The following is a 16,213-nucleotide window of genomic DNA, read 5'->3' as shown; positions in this document are numbered from 1 at the left end:
GACCATTATCGAGTGCCTCGGCTGGGACAGCAAACAAGCAAAAGTGAGTGGTTCATTAAATCACAGAATCACAAAGCACAGAAAGAATCGGTTTTCTCCAAACTTTCAGTCGGTGCATTCCAGGTCATCATTACTCACTACTAAAAAGAAACTGCCATCTTAACCTCAGGCTTTTTTCCCCAATTACTTTAATTCGGCACTCTGGTTACCGACCTACCAGACAATGGAGATGGTTTCTCTTTATTTACTTCATCAAAAGCCCTCATCATTCTGAGCGCCTCTCCCCTTATCCTTCCGTGCTTTCACAAAGCAATCCGAGCTTCTCCATACACACCACCAAACTAAAGTCCCACAACATGGGCACCATTCTAGAAATCTCATCCCCACCCTCTCAAAGCGGGGGGCAGTGAGTGGAGGGAAGGAGGGGGAGAGAGATGAGACTTGGGAAAGTTGGGAGTTGACAGATGATGTACCTGACAGGGCATTATGGGTAATTACGAGCACAAGGGTGTCACCAGGAAGGTCACAGGTCACAGCATCCACGCCACAATCTACAGGACAGGGAAAGCAAGCCTGAAATAAGGAAAAATATCCAGAACCTGGTTCAGTAAATGCGGAATTTTGTTCAGTGCTGGAAGATGGGTGCCACTGGCACCAGGAAAAAACACATCAAACCAACACTAAAAACAAAGATGCTGAAATACTCAGCAGGCCAGACACAGGAGGGAAAGAGTTCATATTTCAGATTGATAGCCCTTTCGAATGTAAGGTCATCGACCCAAAACAATAACTCTGTTCCTTTCCACAGACGTGGCCTGACCTGCTCAGCGTTTCCAGCATCTGTTGCTTTTATCTCAGATTTCCAGTATCCGCAGTATTTTGATGCTGTGTTAGGTTAAACAAACAGCCAGGAATAAACAAAACAAAACTAACAGAAAATCCTAGAAATCAGAGATTTTGGGAAATATATATTTTCACATTCATAATTACAGTGTCCCCACCAGTACTCTACCCCAATGTTATACAGTGACAGACCTGTCCCGACCAGTACTGTACCCCAGTGTTATACAGCGACAGACCTGCCCCCACCAGTACTGTACCCCAATGTTATACAGTGACAGACCTGTCCCCATCAGTACTGTGCCCCAGTATTATACAGTGACAGACCAGTCCCCACCAGTGCTGTAGCCGTGTTATACATTGACAGACCTGTCCCCAACAATACAATACCCCAGTATTATACATTGACAAACCTGTCTCCAACAATATTGCATCCCAGTGTTATACATTGACAGACCTGTCCCCACCAATACTATATCCCAGTGTTAATACAGTGACAGACCTGTCCCAACCAGTATTGTACCCCAGTGTTTACACAATTACAGACCTGTCTCCACCAGTAATGTACACCAGAGTTATACAGTGACAGATGAGTCCCCACCAGTACTGTGCATCAGTTATACAATGACAGCCCTGTCCCCATCAGGACCGTACCCCAGTGTTATACTGTGACAGACCTGTCCCCATCAGTATTGTACCCCAATGTTATACTGTGAGTGGGCAAATGCATGGCAGATGCAGTATAATGTGGATAAATGTGAGGTTATCCGCTTTGGTAGCAAAAACAGGAAGTCAGATTATTATCTGAATGGCTATAAATTGAGACAGAGGAACGTGCAACGAGACCTGGGTGTCCTTGCACACCAGTCGCTGAAAGTAAGCATGCAGGTGCAGCAGGCGGTAAAGAAGGCAAATGGTATGTTGGCCTTCATAGCAAGAGGATTCGAGTACAGGAGCAGGGATGTCTTGCTGAAATTATACAGGGCCTTGGTGATGCCACACATGGAATAGTGAGCACAGTTTTGGTCTCCTTATCTGAGGAAGGATGTTCTTGCTATGGAGGGAGTGCAGCGAAGGTTTATCAGATTGATTCCTGGGATGGCGGGACTGACATATGAGGAGAGATTGAGTCGGTTATATTCGCTGGAGTTGAGAAGAATGAGGAGGGATCTCATAGAAACCTATAAAATTCTAACAGGACTAGACAGGGTAGATGCAGGAAGCATGTTCCCGATGGTGGGGGAGTCCAAAACCAGGGGTCACAGTCTGAGGATACGGGGTAGACCATTTAGGACTGAGATGAGGAGAAATTTCTTCACCCAGAGACTGGTGAGCCCGTGGAATTCGCTACCACAGAAAGTAGTTGAGGCCAAAACAATGTATGTTTTCAAGAAAGAGTTAGATATAGCTCTTGGGGCGAAAAAGATCAAAGGATATGGGGAGAAAGCAACAGCAGGCTATTGAGTTGGATGATCAGCCATGATCATAATGAATAGCGGAGCAGGCTCAAAGGGCCAAATGGCCTATTCCTGCTCCTATTTTCTATGTTTCTATGTGACAGGCCTGTCCCCACCAGTCCTGTACCCCAGTGTTATACTGTGACTGGCCTGTCCCCACTAGTACTGTACCCCAGTGATATACAGTCACAGACCCGTCTCCACCTGTACTGTGCTTCAGTGTTATACAGTCACAGACCTGTCCCCACCAGTCCTGTACCCCACTGTTATACAATCACAGACCTGTCCCCACCAGTACTGTACCCCAGTGTTATACAGTAACAGGCCTATCTCCACCTGTCCTGTACCTCAGTGTGCACAGTGACCCCGCCAGGTTGTTTCCTCAAGCTATAAGTGTGATGATTTCTCAATCCCTTGAGTTCAGTGTGGCCCCATAGAGATGCAAGTTTGACGTGTACAGGTCATAACGAAAGCAATAATGGCCGCGGATGCTGGTTTAAAAATTCAACAACTTTGAGGTACATTTTCAATCTGATAATGGCCAAGCTGCTCAAAGGGAATATAAAAGATCTTTACAGAAGGTTAACATTAATTATTAATCTTACAGTTACAGCAGATCAGTTATTAAAGAAATTGCAGGCAATTTAGACAGGAACTATTTTTTTCACAAATCAAACAGTTTATTAGGCAAAGCTTTTCCTGATATGAGCAATAATTTGCTCTGCAGTGTTCTTAAAGGTACACATACCTCAGAACTCAGTACAACAGGCCATTCATGGTCCCTGTGTAAAGGTCGCCTGTGTCCTCCAAATGAACCCAGAGTCTTGTGACCACCCATCCTGTGTAACATCGTGATCCACATCTCCTAGTCCTCATTTCAAACTAATGGGTCTGCAAATTTAAGATGCTATTCCTGTGATCAAATCAAGACCTGTGCTGGATTAGCTGATTAAAGGCAGTATAGATCAGGGTGAGAGAAGCAGCCTTCGTGGCCTTGGGCTGGGGAGGAATCACCACAATTACCAACCACTCAACGGCCCTGCTGGAGTTTGCGTGGAGTGAGGGGGAGTTGTAAACTATATCAGTGCAGGGTTTCGCACAACTGTGAAGCCTCCACTGTGGAGTATGCACTGACACATCAGTCCAGAGAAATACATGGAGACTGGTCATGGGAGTGAGTGACTGGCTGGCTAGAGGAAGCCACTGTATCACAACACAGGGGTGAAAGGAAAGAAGGAGGGAAGAAGCAGTCCCAATATGTAGTGACCGAATCACTGGAGATCTTTGATCAGCACTCTCCCATCAAAAGGCGCAGCTTCTAACCTTAGACCCAGCCTTCACTGTTTCGGATAGAGCTGTTCCTCAGATCACTTGCAAATTAACAGCAGTGGTCAAAGGAGCGCCCATAATACCTGGGTACCTGAGCACAGGGGCAGCATCAGTGGGAACTGGCAGTCCGTCTCTCCTCAACTCTCAACGCCAACTTAATAATGACCTTCACTGACAGCAGGCCAGGTTTAACCTTCCCATCTCCCACCTGTATTGATCAGTGTTTCCCAGAGTGCCACTTACAAGCTCAACTTTAGGTTCCTCACTCCCAATCTCACAACATCATCATTCCTAATGGACAGCCAACAGCCCATTCTGACACTGTTCATGTCCCAGGATTCTGCTACTGTCATGGGCAAAAGTTAATCAAACGGGCAACATAGTCCTGAACGAACAAGACAAGAAAATGCTGAACTGGCCAACTGCAGAAAACACTGAGAAAATCAAATTAATGCCACCCCCAGATTTACAGTGACAAACCTGTCCCAACAGTACTGTACCCGTGTTATACAATGAAAGACCTGTCCCCATCAGTACTGTACCCCATTGTTATACAGTGACAGAGCCGTAACCACCAGTGCGCACCCCAGTGTTATAGTGACAGATTAGTCCCCCCCAGTCCTGTACCCCAGTGTTATACAGTGACAAAGCCATCCCCAACTGTATTGTAGCCCAGTGTTATACAGTGAAAGACATGTCCCCAACTGTACTGTACCCGTGTTATACAGTGACAGACCCGTCCCCATCAGTACTGTACCCCTGTGTAAAACAGTGACAGACCTGTTCCCACCAGTAAGGTACCCCAGTGTTCTACAGTGAAAGACCTGTCCCCACCAGTGTGCACCCCAGTGTTATACAGTGACAGATTAGTGCCCACCAGTCCTGTACCCCAGCGTTATACAGTGAAAGATCTGTTCCCACCAGTACAATGCCCCAATGTTATACAATGACAGATTAGTCCCCACCAGTACTGTAGCTCAGTGTTATACAGTGACATAGCCATCCCCAACTGTACTGTAGCCCAGTGTTATACAGCGAAAGACCTGTCCCCAACTGTACTGTACCCGTGTTATACAGTGACAGACCTGTCCCCATCAGTACTGTACCCCTGTGTAAAACAGTGACAGACCTGTCCCCATCAGTACTGTACCCCAGTGTTATAGTGACAGAGCCATCCCCACCAGTGCGCACCCCAGTGTTATACAGTGACAGATTAGTGCCCACCAGTCCTGTACCCCAGTGTTATACATTGAAAGATCTGTCACCACCAGTACTGTACCCCAGTGTTCTACAGTGAAAGACCTGACCCCATAAGTACTGTACCCCAGTGTTATACAGTGACAGACCTGTCCCCACCAGTACAATGCCCCAATGTTATACAATGACAGATTAGTCCCCACCAGTACTGTAGCTCAGTGTTATACAGTGACATAGCCATCCCCAACTGTACTGTAGCCCAGTGTTATACAGTGAAAGATCTGTCCCCACCAGTACTGTACCCGTGTTCTACAGTGAAAGACCTGAGTACTGTACTCCAGTGTTATACAATGACAGAGCCATCCCCACCAGTCCTGTACCCCAGTGTTATACAGTGAAAGATCTGTCCCCACCAGTACTGTACCCCAGTGTTATAGTGACAGAGCTGTCCCCAACTGTACTGTACCCCAGTGTTATAGTATGACAGACCCGTCCCCACAGAACTGTGCCCCAGTGTTATACAGAGACAGACCTGTCCCCACCAGTGCTGTACCCGTGTTATACAGTGACAGACCTGTCTCCACCAGTGCACACCCCAGTGTTATACAGTGACAGATTAGTCCCCACCAGTCCTGTACCCCAGTGTTATACAGTGAAAGATCTGTTCCCACCAGTACAATGCCCCAATGTTATACAATGACAGATTAGTCCCCACCAGTACTGTAGCTCAGTGTTATACAGTGACATAGCCATCCCCAACTGTACTGTAGCCCAGTGTTATACAGTGAAAGACCTGTCCCCAACTGTACTGTACCTGTGTTATACAGTGACAGACCTGTCCCCATCAGTACTGTACCCCTGTGTAAAACAGTGACAGACCTGTCCCCATCAGTACTGTACCCCAGTGTTATAGTGACAGAGCCATCCCCACCAGTGCGCACCCCAGTGTTATACAGTGACAGATTAGTGCCCACCAGTCCTGTACCCCAGCGTTATACATTGAAAGATCTGTCACCACCAGTACTGTACCCCAGTGTTCTACAGTGAAAGACCTGACCCCATAAGTACTGTACCCCAGTGTTATACAGTGACAGACCTGTCCCCACCAGTGTGCACCCCAGTGTTCTACAGTGACAGATTAGTCCCCACCAGTCCTGTACCTCAGTGTTATACAGTGAAAGATCTGTCCCCAACTGTACTGTACCCCAGTGTTATAGTGTGACACACCCGTCCCCACAGAACTGTGCCCCAGTGTTATACAGAGACAGACCTGTCCCCACCAGTGCTGAACCCCAGTGTTATACAGTGACAGACCTGTCCCCACCAGTGCGCACCCCAGTATTATACAGTGACAGATTAATCCCCACTAGTCCTGTACCCTAGTGTTATACAGTGAAAGATCTGTCCCCACCAGTACAATGCCCCAATGTTATACAGTGACAGATTAGTCCCCACCAGTACTGTACCCCAGTGTTATACAGTGACAGAGCCGTCCCCATCAGTACTCTAGTCCCATGTTATACAGTGACAGACCTGTCCCCATCAGTACTATACCCGAGTGTTATACAGTGAAAGACCTGTCCCCCATCAGTACTGTACCCGTTATACAGTGAAAGACCTGTCCCCCATCAGTACTGTACCCCAGTGTTATACAGTGACAGACCTGTCCCCATCAGTACTGTACCCCAGTGTTATACAGTGACAGAGCCGTCCCCATCAGTACTGTAGTCCCATGTTATACAATGACAGACCTGTCCCCATCACTACTGCAGCCCAGTGTTATACAGTGACAGAGCTACCCCCACCAGTGCATACCCCAGTGTTATACAATGACAGAGCCATCCCCACCAGCCCTGTACCCCAGTGTTATACAGTGAAAGACCTGTCCCCATCAGTACTGTACCCCAGTGTTATACAGTGACAGACCTGTCCCCATCAATACTGTACCCCAGTGTTATACAGTGACAGACCTGTCCCCATCAGTACTGTACCCCAGTGTTATACAGTGACAGACCTGTCCCCATCAGTACTGTACCCCAGTGTTATACAGTGACAAACCTGTCCCCACCAGTGCTGTAGCCCCATGTTATACACTTCCTCTTGATAAACGATCATGACATTCATTGAGGAAGATCAAAATTTTTCAGAAAGGATTAGAGTACAGATCTTAACCCGAATGGTTTACCAGTCACAGATTCTCTCAATCTCTCTGTCATATTCACCAGTTAACTGCCCTTTGAACTGAGGACAAACAAAGATTGAACTTCATCTGTCATGACACATCTCACTCCGTCACGGTTCGTCTCATGCTGCCAGATGTTGTAACGTTACTGAGCAACTTTCCCAGGCGGTGCATCGTTCCTGAATTGAGAGGTGATCTGCCACGGGACCCCGATATTGAAAGGTCAGAGGTGATGAAACTACACCCAACAAATCCTCAGAGCAATCCGACATCAAACCAGCAAACCAATCCCCTTCGCTCTAGTCAACAACAGGTTTTACATCTGACACAAGGTGAAACAATCTCTCATGCTCAGGTACCAAGGACAATCACTGGGAAACTGGTGGAATGCCCCATTCCAGAGGGCGCTCCACTAATAGACCACGCATTCAACAGCATCCCCATTACAGAGTGCCCCCTAACAGACCACCCGTTCAACAGCATCCCCATTACAGAGTGCCCCCTAACAGACCACCCGTTCAACAGCATCCCCATTACAGAGTGCCCCCTAACCGACCACCCATTCAACAGCATCCCCATTACAGAGTGCCCCCTAACAGACCACCCGTTCAACAGCATCCCCATTACAGAGTGCCCCCTAACAGACCACCCGTTCAACAGCATCCCCATTACAGAGTGCCCCCTAACCGACCACCCATTCAACAGCATCCCCATTACAGAGTGCCCCCTAACAGACCACCCGTTCAACAGCATCCCCATTACAGAGTGCCCCCTAACAGACCACCCGTTCAACAGCATCCCCATTACAGAGTGCCCCCAACAGACCACCCGTTCAACAGCATCCCCATTACAGAGTGCCCCCTAACCGAGCACCCATTCAACAGATCATCCCCATTACAGAGTGCCCCTAACAGACCACCCATTCAACAGCATCCCCATTACAGAGTGCCCCTAACAGACCACCCATTCAACAGCATCCCCATTACAGAATGACACCTTGCTGTAGAGCGCAGCTCCCATTACAAACAAGCCTATTATCAATAGCAATTATTGAAATGCCTTCTCCCAGTTTCAACCACTAAGTAGCCAATTAACAAGCAAAGGAATGAAGATTAAATTCTGGCACTTGACATTATAGTGCAATATAAAGCACTTAACTAAAAAACTGATCCCTTTCAGCCATTCATTGATGCATCAAAATTTAATCAATCGATGCTGAAAATCAATGGATAAATCACATTGCCACAAGAGGCACCGACTGACCCAGGATCAGAGACCAAGTCACTGATGCAGAGACCTGAACTGACACAGTGATCAAAGGCATCACATGCCCAAATTCTGCATCTCAAAGTTTCCTGAATCTCTTTCAGGGTTGACACTGGGTCAGTTGGCCATTTTCCTTGTGATTGGTTCCAGCCTTTCTAAGTGATTTTTGCTCCAAAGTCACACAGAGTCCCGTCTGAAATCCCATCAACTGCTGAAGAGATGAGCTCGGGGTCACTGCTGTTTGCTGCCCTGAGCCTCCTTTCAACTCAGGCTCTGCTCCCCAGAGACCAACCTCCATTCCTACCCACCACCCATACCCACTGCCCCACACACACACACACTCGTGCTGCCTCCAAACTGTGTACACCGCCCTTACCCCTCACTCCCCTGAGCCACTCTTACCTGTGACATCTGAGGTCTGAAGTTGATGTCCTTGAGTTCAATTGATCCTGGGCTCAGGTTGTGCAGGAGTTGGCACAGGAGGACTCCATCCCTCAGAGCCTGTGCCAAGTCAAAGACCTGAGCTGCTGGCCACACTACGCGGTGATTTGGGGGCAACACCTTGGAGTCGATGAGCCAGCGTCCACACTGCCTCCACTCTTCCATTCTGCAGTTGGGGGGTGGGGTAAGGAGCAATAGGGAGAATGGGGTGAAGGAGGGCCCAGGAATGAGTGCAGACCCAAGGGACAAACGTGGGCACAGGGAGCAATGATGGGTACAGGGGTTGGGGAGGGTGCTGAGGGTGGGTGCAGGGGCTGAGGGTGGGTACTAAGGGCTGAGGGTGGGTGCAGGGGCTGAGGGTGGGTATTAAGGGCTGAGGGTGGGTACTAAGGGCTGAGGGTGGGTACTAAGGGCTGAGGGTGGGTACTAAGGGCTGAGGGTGGGTACTAAGGGCTGAGGGTGCGTGCAGGGGCTGAGTCGGGGGTTGGGTGGGTGAAGTGAGAGGCGAGTCCGAGTTGAAGCTCAGACACATCCACCGGTAGGTGGGTGTCCGGGAGTCGCTGCCGCTGAAACGTTGCTGGGAACGGGGGCTCAGGGTGCAGCTTGCCGGGCTGGAGAAGGGTCCCGGGCCGGGGCTGGGCTTCTTCCCATAGACCCTGAAGGGAGGAAGCGGCTCCGTCCAGCGGCGTCTCCAGACCGAGCCTCACTCTGTGGCGGATACAATGTCGTCGTCGCCGCCGCCGCTCGTTCTGTAACTTTGTATCCGAGCCCCGCCACTCGCTCCAGCACAGAGAATGGTTTGCGGGCACGAGCAAACAGCGAGCACGTCCCCGTGCGCGGGCCGGGCAGCGGGGGCGCGCCCCGCACTGCGCAGCTGCGCTCGGTGCTGTGATTGAGTTGGGCTCCATCAGCTTCCCCCAGACCGCCGAGCAGCTCTGATTGGTGACAGCGCTGGAGCCGGCCCTTCAGCCCTCCCTGACTGTGCTAGCTCTCTGCCATTGCAAGTGGACAAGTTCCTCACACTGCCCTGCCTTTTCCCCGTAGCCCTGCACTTTTTTTTTCTTCCGGATAAAATTCAATTCTCTTTTCAAAATCAAGACCTTCATTGCCAGGGGGATGAAGTATTAAAATAGGGATAAAAGCAAAATACTGCGGATGCTGGAAATCAGATGCTGTCAGACCTGCTGAGCTTTTCCAGCTATTTTTGTTTTTGTATTAAAATAGGGAAGTTTTTTTACAATTGTGCAGGGTGTTGATGAGACCTCACCTAGAGAACTGTGTACAGTTTTGGTTTCCTCTTTCTTTGCATTGAAAGCAGTTTAGAGGTTCACTCGGCTGATTCCTGGGATGAGGGGGTTTGTCTTATGAGGAGAGGTTAAGCAGGTTGGTCCTGTACCCACTGGAGTTTAGAAGAGTGAGAGGTGATCTTATTGAAACATATAAGAACCTGAGGGGACTTGACAGGGTGGATGCTGATATGATGTTTCTCCTTGTGGGAGAGACTAGAACTAGGGGACACAGTCTAAAAATAATGGGTCTCCATCTAAAACAGAGTTGAGGAGGAATTTCTTCTCTCAGAGGGTCATTCATCTGTGCAATTCTCTTCCCCAAAGAGCAGTGGAGGCTGAATTAATTGAAGGCTGAGTTAGATTTTTGATTGACAAGGGAGTCAAGGGTCATGGGGGCAAGCAGGAAAGTGGAATAGCCATGATCTTATTGAATGGCAAAGCAGGCTCGATGGGCCGAATGGCCTACTCCCGTTCCTAATTATGTCCTTATGATCACTTGCTGCTGTCAGGAAGATGTAATAATTCTTATATTGTTATTAGAATTTATTGTAAAGTAGAGTAAAGTGGGGCCTACGTCTATGGGTCTATGTCTGTGTGTGACTTGATTAAATTAAAGGCAGCTGGTCTGAAAGCTTTGATGTATCAGAAGATAAGCTAGGTTTGAAATGTTAAGTAGGTAAACATGGGGGGAAGTTGTAGAATGTAAGAGGTAAAGGGAACATTTGCATTTTAAATAAACCAGACTAGTTTGGATTCAAAGGGAGGAAGTGAAATATTACACCTAGCCAGGGGAAGTTAAGAAACAGTGTGTTTATTTTTCCCAAAGATTACTGGTAAACTTGGTACAATGAGAGACTTATTAGTAGAAAGTCCAAAGACATAGTGAAACAATGGGAATTTGCATTCAAAGGGGAAAATATGTATAAATGAGCAAAGGCTGTGTGTAAGGGTAGGAATTCTAAGATCTAACACGTGTGAAAAGCCTTCAGCATCTAAGCCTCAAGCTGCTGTCTACAAAGAACTGAAGTTAAGAAAACTCACTTTGAATTGGATTGTTCAGGGTGTCATGTTTCTTTGCCAAGGTCTTTTAAAATCTATGTATCTTACTGTTGCCTTAACGAAAGTGTAACTGGGAGTTAGATTAGTTAGGGGATTTAGAAGTTATCATAGTAGTAATTGGTAGATCTATGTATGTATTTAAAATCATTTCTTCTATTAATAAAGATTTAATTTAGTTTTGTAAGAAACCTATAAGACTTCGTGGTCTTATTACTACTGAATTCAAGGCACGCATCTCAAAATTTATACAAATTGTAAAACAATTTGTGGCAATTGTTTTAAGTTTCCGTCTGAGATTTGAGCAGCTCAGCATTTACCATCGGCTGTGCCATAACAAAGTTGGGGGCTTGTCCAGGATATATTTGAGATTCCTTGATTGGGCTGGAGTTGGTGAATCTTAAGGCAATGAGAATGAGAAGTGCTTTGAATTCAGGAGTTGGTGTGAGGTTTTTTTTTGAAGTGGTGAGACTGCAATGTGGCTTTTGCAGTTGGTATGAATTGTCTGGGGGTTGAAGTTATAACTTTGGCTGGTTTACAAAAGGTAACTAAAGTTAAGTTAATGGAATTGGTAGATAAATTACAATTGGGGTTACCTGCAGGGGCGAAAAAAGCAGACATAATTGAAGTAAAAGCACAGCATTTAAAGTTGGAAGTGATACCTGACACTGGTGAGTCACAGCTGGAGGTAATGGGACTTCAGTTAGAGATGAAGAAGCTTGAACCTGAACAAGCAAAGGAACTGAAAAAATGGCAACTAAAGGCTGCAGTAAAGGAAAAAGAAAGAACATTTCAAAGAGAACAGACAGAAAGGCAGAAGAGAGAAAGAAAACAAGAAAGGGAATTAGAAATGGTGAGGTTAGAAAAGGAAGAAAGAGGGGAAAAAAAGAGAAAATTCCAGCTTAAAATGCAAGCAGTTAAAAAAGAGACATCAGTAGGTGAGGAAGAACTTATTTCCAGATCAGAACCCAGTGAGGAGATGTTTAAATGTGTACAAGCTCTTCCAAAGTTTGAGGAAAGTGATGTGGAAGCATTCTTTATTTCATTTGAGAAGATAGCTAAACAGATGAAATAGCCACAGGAAAACTGGACATTGTTGTTGCAATCCAGGTTGGTGGGTAGAGCAGATGAAGTCTATGCTTCACTGTCAGAAGAAATGTTGGTGCACAATGATGTGCTTAAAAAAAAGGCTATTTTGAGTGCATATGAGTTGCTTCCTGAGGCATATAGGCAGAAATTTAGGAATATGAGAAAACAGCCTGGGCAAACTTATATTGAGTTTGAAAGAGTAAAACAAAGTAATTTTGAGTGTGGATACAGACATTAAAGATAGAGGCAACATATGCAGCTCTTAGAGAGGTAATTCTTTTGGAAGAATTTAAAAATTCAATTCCTTTGGTCGTGAGAACTCATGTGGAGGAACAGAGGGTACGATTGGTAAGGCAAGCAACACAGACAGCTGATGATTACGAATTAGTTCATCAAGCTAAACATTTTTTGTCACCCTTTTAAACCAGGAAAGAGTAGAAAGTGGGAAGGTGGAAGGAAGGTGGGTAGTCAGGGGAGAGATGGAATAAGTGGAACTTCGCAGGAAGTTTTTTCTCAGAATAAAAAGGAAGGTGCTGAGGGTAGAATTTTGAATATTGAGGTGTTTTCATTGTAATAAAGTTGGACATACAAAATATCTGCGCTGGAAATTGCACGGAAAATCTGTTGGAATTATAGGGGTGCAGGAAAGTTCTGGAAGTAACAGTATTGTGGGTTCTGAGGTTCAGACACAGGAAAAACCAATGGTTTGTGTATAAGTGAAATAGGGAGAATTAGTGATTGGTAAAGAAGTGGGAATGTGTCCACAATTTACCCAAGAGAATTCTGAGGAGCAGGCTGCAGAAGTGCTTAAAGATTTTGTGTACAAAGGGAAAGTCTTTCCATGTGTACAGAGTGGAGTAGGTAAAGATGTTAAAAAAATCTTAAGAGACACAGGGGCTAGTCAATCCTTAATGTTGTGGTATAGTGACATTTGTTGTTCAGATGGAGTATTGGACGAAAAGGTGGTAATAAGTGGGGTTCATGGAGATGCTAAACCTATTCCAATGTGGAAGGTAAATTTAAGGAGTAAGTGGAAAACAGGTGGGGTGCTTGTTGTAGTACTGGAAAAATTGCCCATTGCAGGGGCTCAATTTATCTTGATTAATGATATAGCTGGATCACAGGTGTGGGTGATGTCTATGATGGTTGAGCAGCCTGTAGAAGTGTTTTCAACAGAAGTGTTGCACAGAGAGCATCCTGGATTGTTTCCAGATTGTGTGATAACATCACAGGCTTACAGGTTGAAACAAGAAGAACTGAAAGTTAAAAGGCAGGGAGAAGGTGTGGAAGTCCAATTAGCTAAACACTGTGTTTGATAACATTGTTCAGGAGGAAAGAACAGAGGACAATTCAGCTGAAGTGTTTAACTCAAAGCTGTTAGTGGAGTTACAGGAAAAGGATGTGCAAATACAACATTTATATCAGACAACTTACTCAGACACAGAGGCAAAATGTATTCCAGAATTTTATTACTTTAAGGGTAACGTTTTGATGAGAAAATGGAGGCCTTATCATGCTTCAGCAAATAAATGCTGGAGAGAAGTGCATCAGATTGTAATACCATTTGGATATATCAATGAGATTCTGAGGATAGCTCATGAAATTCCAATGGGGGGACATTTAGGAATTAGAAAGACACAGGCAAAGATACAAAAACATTTTCTTTGGCCTGGATTACATAGGGATATAGTCAGAGTCTGTAGAATATGTCACACGTCAGGTGATAGGGAAACCACAAGCAGCGATTAAGCCCCTCGATGTTCAATGACATCACCATCACTGAATCCCCTACTATCAACATCCTGGGGAGATACCATTGACCAGAAACTGAACTGGACTAGCCAAAAAATATTGTGGCTACAAGAGCAGGTCAGAAGCTAGGGATCCTGCGACGAGTAACTCACCTCCTGACTCCCCAAAGACTGTCCACCATTTACAAGGCACAAGTCAGGAGTGTGATGGAATACTCCTCACTTGCCTGGATGAGTGCAGCTCCCACATCATTCATGAAGCTTGACACCATCCAGGACAAAGCAGCCCGCTTGAGTGGCACCCCATCCACAAACATTCACTCCCCCCACCACCGAGCAGCAGTGTGTGCCATCCATAAGATGCACTGCATAAACTCATCAAGGCTCCTTAGGCAGCACCTTTCAAACCCACAGCCACTACCATCTAGAAGGACAAAGGCATCAGATAGATGGGAACATCACCATCTGGAAGTTCCCCACCAAGTCATTCACTATCCTGGAAATATATCGCTGGGTCAAAATCCTGGAACTCCCTAACAGCACTGTGGGTATACCCACACCACAGGGACTGCAGCAGTTCAAGAAGACAGCTCACCATCATCTTCTCAAGGGCAACTAGGGATGGGCAATAAATGCTGGCCCAGCTAGCCAAGCCCACATCCCATGAATGAATCCAAAAAAAATTCCCATTCCAGCATTTGAAGAACCCTTCACAAAGGTCATGATTGATTGTGTAGGACCCCTCCCTAAGACTAAAAATGGAAATCAGTACTTACTGACAATAATGGATGTGTCTACCAGGTTTCCTGAAGCAATAACTTTGAGAAATATCACAACAAAGAAAATTGTGGAAGAGTTAACTAAATTTTTTACAAGATATGGTTTACCTAAAGAAATACAATCAGATCAGGGTTCAAATTTCATGTCACAGCTATTTAAGGAAGTAATGAACAGTTTGGGGATAAAACAATTTAAGTCAACAGCTTACCATCCTGAATCACAGGGGCTTTGGAAAGATGGCATCAAACGCGAAAAACAATGATGAGGGTGTATAGTCAGGATTATCCACAGGATTGAGATGGGGGAATTCAATTCATGTTATTTGCTATTAGGGACACTCCTAATTCATCGACTGGCTTTAGTCCCTTTGAACTAGTTTGGGGTCACGAGGTGAAAGGACCACTGAAATTGATTCATTGGTGGGTCAAAATTCAGAAACTACACTCCTGGATTATGTATCAAATTTCAGAGAAAGATTGGACAGAGCATGTGAGTTGGCTAGGGAACATTTAAAGATATGAAAATGAAAGCAGACAGGAAAGCTGCAGCTCGTAGTGTTGTTGCTGGCGAGAAAGTATTAGTTCTGTTACCAGTACTGGGTGACTCATTAAAGGCAAGATTTAGTAGGCCTTACAGGATTGAAAAGAATTAGATCGTAGCTGAAGTACCTAACTGTGTGGCTTATCTAGACGATGTTGTAATATAGAGTAACACATGGGAAAAACATGTAATGCAATTAGAGGACGTGTTTAGCAATTGCAGTTGGCTGGCTTAGTCATAAATCTGGCCAAAAACAAATTTGCAAAAGCAAGGGTAACTTACCTAGGTCACATCATCGGACAAGGGCAAGTGTTACCAAGAACAGCAAATGTGAACGCTCTAATAGAATTTCCCATTCTTAAAGCTAAATGAGAAATAATGAGATTTTTGGGAAAGTGTGGGTTTTATCGGAAGTTTGGGCTTAACTTCAGCACAATAGCTGTACCTCTCACCAATTTATTAAGAAAACAGGCAAAAGTGGTATGGTCAACAGAATGCCAAGCAGCCTTTGAAAAGCTGAAGGTAATCTTAATAAATGAACCAGTGTTGGCCGCTCCTGACTTTACCAGGCCTTTTAAAATGGCAATTGATGCTAGCGATTTGAGGGTAGGTGCAATCCTATTACAAGATGATAAATTAGGGATAGAGAAGCCAGTGGGGTACTTTTCCAAGAAACTAAATCAATATCAGAGGAACTGCTCTACAGTGGAAAAAGAAACTCCAGCATTGTTGTTATCTTTTCAACACTTTGAAGTTTATGTCCGACATGATAACAAAGAAACACTAATCTACACTGACCATAATCTGCTGGCGTTCATTAAAAAGTTTAAAACTCAAAATGCGAGGCTGTTTAAATGGAGTCTATTGTTTCAACCATTCAATGTAAATATTGTTCACATTGTCGGCAAAGATAATGTCATCGCGGATGATGAAATGGTCTTTCATCTCTTAAGGGTGGAGGCATGTAAGGAACATATCTTTTTATTTTCTGCTGGA

The 16,213-nt window shown here is 45.5% G+C and overlaps 1 protein-coding gene across 1 annotated transcript in view; it reads right to left on the bottom strand.

Moving 5' to 3' along the window:
- vav2 (vav 2 guanine nucleotide exchange factor) overlaps window positions 1-9,613 on the bottom strand; it is a 200,422-nt gene extending 190,809 nt beyond the window's left edge. Inside the window, exon 1 of the mRNA XM_078551281.1 lies at window positions 8,674-9,613. Coding sequence (XP_078407407.1) covers window positions 8,674-8,877 — 204 coding nt within the window. The 5' untranslated portion in view covers window positions 8,878-9,613. The remainder of the gene's footprint in view (window positions 1-8,673) is intronic.
- Window positions 9,614-16,213: the final 6,600 nt, after the last annotated feature.

The sequence above is a fragment of the Cetorhinus maximus genome, chromosome 10 (assembly GCF_964194155.1).
Source record: "Cetorhinus maximus chromosome 10, sCetMax3.hap1.1, whole genome shotgun sequence".
Lineage (NCBI taxonomy): Eukaryota > Metazoa > Chordata > Chondrichthyes > Lamniformes > Cetorhinidae > Cetorhinus > Cetorhinus maximus.
The sequence above is the reverse complement of the archived record's forward strand: the minus strand, read 5'-3'. Positions and strand labels throughout refer to the sequence as shown.